Consider the following 7,914-nt stretch of genomic DNA (forward strand, 5'->3'; position numbering starts at 1 on the left):
CCGGGACGTCAGACTGGTCCTGCGTCTGCCACTGGTGCCCTGGGATGTGGGCGAGTCCCTTGGCCTCTCCGGGTCTCAGTTCCTCTCCATCCAAGTCGTATTGGGGTTTATGAAGTCACTAGAGGTGGACACGATGCAGCTGAGCCCCCAGGGAAGAGGGCCCTGCAAACCAGGGCACCCTGGTGGTCTGTGGCTGATTTGCCAGCCTTCATCGAAGACCACACAACAGGAGAGGGAGAGACCAGGCCATGACTCCCCAGTCTGGGTGGGAAAGGACACAGAAAGTTTCTGACAAAGACAAGGGGGAAGCAGCAGGTGCCTCCCTTCTGGAGAACCCGGGGCTCCCGCAGCCCTGCGGGGCTGGGCTCCAGGGGAGGAGGAGGTCAGGCGTCAGCTGCTGTGTGTATATAGCCCCAGGCCAGGCTCAGTGCTGAGGCTGGTGCCAGGCTGCGAAGATGAAGCTGTCCAGCGTCATCCCTTGGGCCCTGCTGCTCAGTACAGGTAAAGCCTGGCCCCCAGCCCCTTGCCCCCAGGCCTCTCTGCTTCCTGTTCAACCTAGAGAGTCTGTGCAGTTTCCCATGTTGCCTAAGAAGAGGGTCTGCAAGCTGCCCTTCTCCAAGGAGATGCCACCCTCAGCCTGGCCTGGAGGAGGAGGGTCCAGCAGCATGGCCATGACCCAGGGCTGCGCGTATAATGACTCTTAAACACTGTCTGCGCTCTCCCTCCTTCTTCTGACATGTGTTTTCTGGCCCCCCTGCCTAACCCCTACCTCAGCCTTATGCCAATATCCCCTGTGATGCCTGGTGGGACAGCCAGTCCTCTGTCCAGACCTGGAGGAGGTGAACCAGTCGTGGGCAGCTTTCCACGGGTTTTGGAAGTGTGATGGTGTGGGTGTGGGAGGTGGGACTCGGTCTGGACCTGATTGGAGGGTGGCATCCAAGGGGAAATAGAGGGCCCTGGAGAAGTCCCAGGACAGATGGGGTGCTCAGTATCTGCCTCCCAGGCAGGGAGATGTGGCAGCAACATGAGCTCAGGAATGACCCGCAGGAGCAGCAGCTCCCAGCAGGGCTGAGGAGGTCCTATGGGGGTCTTAGCCCTGCAAGGGGGATGGGCGCTGGGCCTGCGCTGAACATGGAGGGACCCATGAGGATTCTCAGTGCTGGAGGGAAAGAAGAGATGGCCATGCCTTCAGGGAAGCCTGTCTCTTCCTCCTAGCTCTCTCTGTGGGTCTTACTCTGTCCCGTCCCCTTCTCTGTGCTTTTCTGCTCCAGCTCCTCTTTTCATCGACCCACACTCTGCTTCCCTCCCCATCCCCTGCTCCCCTGCAGGCAACTGTGGTCGTGACTAGGAGCTGTGTGGGAGGCAGGTGGGGAGGACCGGCTTGTGCTGTCAGTGTGTGAGCACAGATCCCTCTCAGCATTTATCCCAGTCTCCTGTGATCAGGACCTTCCCATCTCCCTGGTCTTGGGTGGAGTGGGTCGTGGTTCTCTCCTGGGACACTCTGTGGGCAGCTTATAGGTAGAAACAGGTCCATCAGAGCCTTCCTGCCTCTGATGTTTCTCAAGCACCAGCAGTTCAAATCAACAGATCAAGGCAGCATGTTTTGGGGGTGAACTCCTACATGGGGCTCCTTGTTCCTCTGCTTCAAAGCTGGGACCTCAGATTCAAATCAGAGGAGGTCACTGGATTATGCGTCCATGATGGGAAGATGTGTGATTCTGCCCTTGAGATCTGCTTTCAGAGAAACCTCGATTTGTTATTTTCCAGAGCCGATGTGATGGATGCCCCATCCATCCATGGAGGGTGGGAGGTTTCCTCTGTGGCCCCCAATCCTGTGCCACTTCAGTACTCAGGATGGGCAGCTGGAGACGGACCCCCATGTCCTGGTTGACATCTATGGTCACATAGCTCCCAGAGCACTTGTTGATTTTGATTTACTGAGGAAAGCAGTGTCTACGGAAAAGGAAATGAATGCGGCGGGAGGTTGACAGTGGCAGGGAGCGTGGTGGACAGCCTCTCTGGGCTGGGCACTGATCTGTGTATGCGTGGACTGTCCTCTGGAACCAAGGACAGTCTATTATTAAATTTCCAGTTTACAGGTGAATGGACTGAGGTTTGTGAGAATAAATGCCTTGTCAAAAGCAATCCAGCTCTCACCCGAGCCACTCTGAGCCCCAGGGCCCATCTGATTCCTGCACTGTCTGTGCCCATTGGTCACATCATGAGGACAAGCCAGGGTCTCATCAATGGTGGAGGCTGAGGGGCTGAATCAGCACCCTTGACCCAAGCCCTGGACTCACTTCCCTGATACTGTGAAACTTCATAAATTCAGATGGTTCACTTCTCTCCAGTGGAAAATCGACTTCATTTTGTTCAACCTCAGATTGGTCACTGACCTCAGTGAAGAATTTTTCAAACAGTTCACATTCATTAGAGTGATGAAATGTCTTGTGACCAGGTTGGAGAGGTTTCTTGGGAGAGGGTCTTACAATGCTCAGACTGGGAAATTCTTGGGAAATCAGGACAGGTGGGTCAGCATCCCGAGTGCTGACCTCTAATTGGCTCCAGGGTGGGGGCATCACAGAAGACATGTGGAATTGGAGAGACGAGGAGAAAGCAGCTGGATAAAGGAGTCTTGAAGGAGGAGGGCCAGACCTCCATGCTGCCCTGCCCCTATGAGACCAGGTTCGTCCTGGGGACAAAGACAGCCAGGCTTTTCTGTCTGTGCTCGACTGCATCTTCCTTGAGACTCAGCCCTTCTCCACATTGTCTATGAGAAAGGCTTGGCTCTTCCGTAACTTCCACCTTGTCATCCTGACTTTCTGTTTGTTTTTTTTCTTTCAGCCACATCGGATTCAACTGACAGGCTTTCCTGTAAGTGCACAGATATTATTTCATTCTTTCCTGCTCATCACACAGAGAAGTGCTCGGGGTTGCAGTTTCAATAGCTCTCTTGGAAATAGTAGTACCGGTTTACCATTTTGGTCAAAGGAACTTGGCATTTCCGGAGCTGACTGTCGGCCTCGGTTTTAACAGTCCTTAGGGCCCCATACCCCTGACCTCTCATGACTCCCACCGTGCTCCTCCTCCCCGCCCCACCTTTCCTCCTCCACAGCCCAAAAGCCTCTCCTGCCTTCCTGCATGCACAACCTCACTAGGCAGGAGTGGGACCACCGCTCCACAGCACAGGTGTCCCAGGATGACGAAGCTGCCTCCAATGGCCAGAGCCTGGAGGGCTGAGGGGCATCACTGTGTCTAGGCAGAGGGTGTGCTGGCAGCAGGAGGGGTGCTGGGCAGAGGGACAGGCTTCCTCCTGACGAGAGGGCTGATTGATGATTGATAATTGATCGATTGATGATCAATTGGTTTCCCTGGTGACTTCTGGCCCAGGTACTCGAGGAGCATTTTTTATAAATAGGAAGTCTTTTGATGATAAACACCCCCAAGGAAAGTACTGCCTTTATCCTCACTTGATGAAAAATGTTTCATCATGCAAGATTGAAGTCCTTCTATTTTCAGGTGTCAGACCAAATTGCAGTAACGTGTGTGTGGGTTTGCTATGTTCTGCAGAGTACAAGATAAGATTCACTTTTGGGGGACTCCAGACTTAGACCCTGGAGGTTCCTTTGTGATTGGCGGAAGGGGAAGTTAGGACCACGTACGGTGGTGTGGTGCCCAGGGTGGTACCCTCCCGCTGGCCTGGTGTTGCTCCTGGGCACCTGTAATTCTCTCTTCAGTTAAAGATAAAAATTTGTGTGGGGACCTTTATGAAGAGGAATATGGCGTGATCTACCCCTATCTGGGACTGCATACGGAATGCCTCTGGACCATCAAGATGGACCCAGGTCACAAAATTGTTTTGGCAGTATATGATCTCCAGTAAGTGCTCTTTGCTGATGTTGTGGTTTTATGGGAGGTGTCTTTCTTGGCCTCTCCCCGTTCCCCGTGGCCCCCTGCCCTCTGCATAAAGCTGACCCTCCTTGCACGGCTTTCAGATCCCTCCAGGGGACCCCGATCTCCTCTCCCTTCTAACCTCTCCTCCCTTCTGCCCCCTCTCTGAGCTGAGCCAGCACACACTGAGCTGTGGACCCACCGGACTGTTGGGCAGCTCTGAGCCTTTGCTCACACTGTCCGCTCTGCCTGGAAGGCATCTTCCACCTCTCCCAGACTCACCACCTGCTGCTTAGGGTCCTCATTTCCTAGTTCACGAGTTCACTGGAGGAAGAACTTTTCCATCACACCTGAAACCCCTGCTCTGACTCTGTCCACAGCTGGGCAGATCTTTCTTTGGATTTGTGCCCCATCCATTAATCCGTGCAAAACTCTGGGGGAATTGACAGCATCACTCCTGCTTATGTCTGAATTTTCTCTAGAGAAAGCAGCCTAATCTCTGGGGGATCAGGGAATGATTTTTTAACTAATGACTGAATAAATGAATGAATGAACCATTGAAAGAAAGAAAGAGTAAATGAATGATAATACGAAAAGTGAACAAAATGATGTGGCAACAGAAAGCATTTGCAATGTAGCAATAAATTACAGCACTGCTATAGCAGGTTAGTCTTCACAGATACAAACGCAGGAGCCACATGTCCATGGCTGGCCACATGCGGTCCAGGGTGGTGGTTGAGACAGGTGATGTTCTCTAGTGACTGAGGGCCCTGTCCCTCCAGACCTTCTATGAGGTCAGTTCTCCCACTAAGTGGAGGAGCTGCTCCGTGTGAGGCCAACCTAGGGATGCCTGCCCCACAGCAGGGCTCAGACCATCTACCCAAAGCACACTCCAGGGCTGAAGGAGGCAGGCATTTCCTTCATCATATTTCTATTATGGTCAGAGGGATAGATTATATGGAAAACTTCCCCTGATTGACCTTTCCACTTTTGCAGAGATTTTTGTTTGTTTGTTTTCATTGTCCTTGGCACCAAGGAAGGAATCAGTCTAAGAGCAAACAACTAAACAGGGGAGGCACAGCTAACTAACTAAAAGTCAGCTCAGCTAACTTAGAGAGTGTCAAGTGTGTGTCCTGGTGAGATGTCCCTTCCGCGTCTCATTTTAGCCCAGAGAGGCTCCAGCCTCGCTCCTGGGTGGGACACGTGCTGGTGGCTGAGAGAGGAAGATAGGGCGGGGTCAGGTCTGATGGGCAGGAGGAGGAGACGGAGACCTCAGCGGGAGTGTGACAACCTGTGTGTGCACTTTGCCCGCAGCAGGGAGAGCTGGATGCCCTCTCGCCTCTGCAGGTCCTGGAGGCCAAGAGGGGGTCCTGGGCCCCCTGTGCTAGGGATGCAGAGGGTAAACCAGGAGTGGTGTCACACACTCATATCTGAGCCTCACCTGACTCTTGGCTTGTCCAAGGAAATGGTCCTCAGGGTTGGCCATACTGTGTCCTCCAGTGGGTCCTCATCCCAAAGGCCTGGGTGGGCTTCCTGAGCCATCAGTGGGGCTTCCCAGGAGATGTGGAGTCATGTGAGGGGGAGGGTCCTGGGTGATGCCCCACTCCAGAAGGGTGAGTCTCCTTCCCTGTGGGCATCAAGCCTGAGAAGTCTGGTGAGCAAAGCTATGTGATTGGGTCGGGTCCAGGTGGGGAGGTTGCCTACTGGAGGGACCACGATTCCAAAGGCTGATGCCTGCTTTTTCCTTTGCTCCAACAGCCTCAACTGTGATAAAGAGTCTCTCGAGATTATAGATGGGCCACCAGAATCTTCTAGCTCACTGAAGTTTTGTGACAAGCCATATTTGGAATACGCATCTTGTACCAATACCATGATCGTCAAGTACACAAGAATGCCCAACCACCCAGTCCCTAACTTCTTATTAACTTTCCGTCGCGTGTTGTAAGGTAGGTTTTAGAGAGCAGAGACCTGCTGCCGTGCCCTCCCCTGTCTGTGCATGGCTCCATGGGAGCTAGGTGTGTGGTATTTACGTGATTGTTGAAATAAACTTGACTGTCACTGGGTGAGTGACAGGCAGGGTGACCCACTGAGGCTCTGCAGAATCATCCACCAGTTCTGTCCCAGACTTTCTGCAAACCCTGGATTTTTGAGTTGGAAAGTCCTGATATGAAAATTTTTGACAAATTTTATTTTTCATCTTGATGATGTGAAAATTTCCTCCCAAATGTAAAATTTCCCTGCTCGATCTTTTAAAAATCCCTTTGGCATTTTCCAATAAATGTATTTTAACTTTGAGGTACAGATAGTATCGCATGTTTGTGCTCAGTCGTGTCCAACTGTTTGCGACCCCATCGACTGTTGACCACCAGACTCCTCTGTCCATGGAGTCTTACAGGCAAGAATACTGAAGTGGGTTGCCATTTCTTCCTCCAGGGGATCTTCCTGACCAGAGATTAAACTCGCATCTCCTGTGTCTTTGTCATTGTAGGTGGATTCTTTACCATTGAGCCATCAGGGAATATACAATACATATATATAAGGTCTATAGGTGTATAGTAAATATGTAGATATATAGCAGCTATATATATCATATATATACGTATATGTACATATATATGTATACTAGTATACTAATGGAAATTTATGTTCATTATATAGGTGTTATGCAGGTATATAGATACACATGTAACCTACAGGAAACAAGACACAGTCCTCAAAATTGCTTTTTTCCTTATTAATGTTTTGCTGAAAGTTTCCCCCACTTATCAGTTGGAAGAAAATGCTTATTGATTTGAATACCCAAAGTCTATTTAAGCTGGTCTCCATCCCAGAGATTAGCGACATTTGCCTTGTGCCTAAGGGTGGGCAAGCATTACAAATGAAAACAACGGTCCTTGCAGATTTCAGGAATCAGCTGAACAAGAGGAGAGACGCCCACTGCTCACCTGTCTGATTACATATTGACCCCATCCCTCCCTCTGTGTCTGTCCCAGTCGTCTGTCTCCTCCATGGAAGGAAAGACTTACTCCTGAGCTTTAAAAACTTGTCAGTCTAGAGGTTGGCTCACTCTACTTATTGCTGCGATCATTTTGAATAAAGTCTCTTTACCTGAGTCTGGAATTGTTTTTTCTGTTTTGTTTTGTTTTGTTTGTGAGTCCTCATTTCACAGTGTTGGAGCCTCAGGCGTCACTGAGAGTGACTGAAATCCTCTCTGAAGGTCTTTAAAACCAGAGGAATTTTCCTTTGTCTGAGGCCTGTCTGGAGACAGGAGTTGTGCCTATCAACTGTTTCTCTCACCTTCACAACGAACACCTCCCCAGAAAGAGAAACGAGATGCCGGCCCAAATCTCTGCTAAACTTTCCGGCAACGTGGTTGATGGTAAAGAATATTTGATGAGAATGGGTTGAATCTCTTTGATTCCCCCTAGTACTGTGTCAGGGTTACTTTAGAAGTTCTGAAAAGAGTAAAACATAAAGCCAACATTGTTTGCCAGTTCATCAAAGTTGGGTGATCCTGCGTTTTATCAGATCAGATGTCAGGAGAATCAAGAAGCACAGTGGTGCCTGAATGGCACAGCCTCTTGTAAGCCTGGAACTGACCAAATTGCCTTCAAGTCTTTCACTTCTGCTCAGAGCGGAGAGGGTGGTGTGGGGGCCTCTTCATGGACCTTGAACTGGGTCATCAACTCCCTCAGGAACAACAATGCCTGATGAGGCCGGCTCAGAGGCATGCTGGGATCTCCCTCCCTCAGGTGAGTTTCCTGGGGTGGGTTTTCTTGCTGATGTTTTAGATATTAGGAAAGCTTTCATCCTGATCTCCTCCAGTTCACACGCCACTATTCAGCACATGTATCCAAACAGGATCTGATTCCATTTTCACTTCCTGTCGAAAGCCTTTCTGTGAATCCCTGCCGTTAAGATTAAATTTACCCATCTTAGCAGAGTTTGCGGCTTCCCTGGTAGCTCAGTCAGTAAAGAATCCACCTGCCATGTTGCAGGGCCAGGGTTCAATCCCTGGGTCAA

The 7,914-nt window shown here is 50.6% G+C and overlaps 1 protein-coding gene across 1 annotated transcript; it reads left to right on the forward strand.

Annotated features, from left to right (window-relative positions):
- The first annotated feature begins 428 nt into the window (after positions 1-428).
- LOC101111505 (spermadhesin Z13-like) lies at positions 429-5,836 on the forward strand. Its single transcript, XM_015103484.3, has 4 exons — positions 429-501; positions 2,845-2,874; positions 3,738-3,879; positions 5,650-5,836. Exons 1-4 carry the CDS (start codon positions 456-458, stop codon positions 5,834-5,836), a joined length of 405 nt encoding a protein of 134 aa, XP_014958970.1. The 5' UTR covers positions 429-455.
- The last annotated feature ends 2,078 nt before the right edge of the window (positions 5,837-7,914 follow it).

This window comes from Ovis aries, chromosome 22, assembly GCF_016772045.2.
Source record: "Ovis aries strain OAR_USU_Benz2616 breed Rambouillet chromosome 22, ARS-UI_Ramb_v3.0, whole genome shotgun sequence".
NCBI lineage: Eukaryota > Metazoa > Chordata > Mammalia > Artiodactyla > Bovidae > Ovis > Ovis aries.

What these genes read in the sequence shown, in the direction of transcription:
- LOC101111505 (XM_015103484.3), top strand. Translation starts at nt 456, where the DNA reads ATGAAGCTGTCCAGCGTCATCCCTTGGGCCCTGCTGCTCAGTACAG. An exon ending in GGCCCTGCTGCTCAGTACAG is followed by an intron (nt 502 to 2,844) that starts GTAAAGCCTGGC and finishes TTTTTCTTTCAG; the next exon opens with CCACATCGGATTCAACTGAC. An exon ending in TTGGCAGTATATGATCTCCA is followed by an intron (nt 3,880 to 5,649) that starts GTAAGTGCTCTT and finishes TTGCTCCAACAG; the next exon opens with CCTCAACTGTGATAAAGAGT.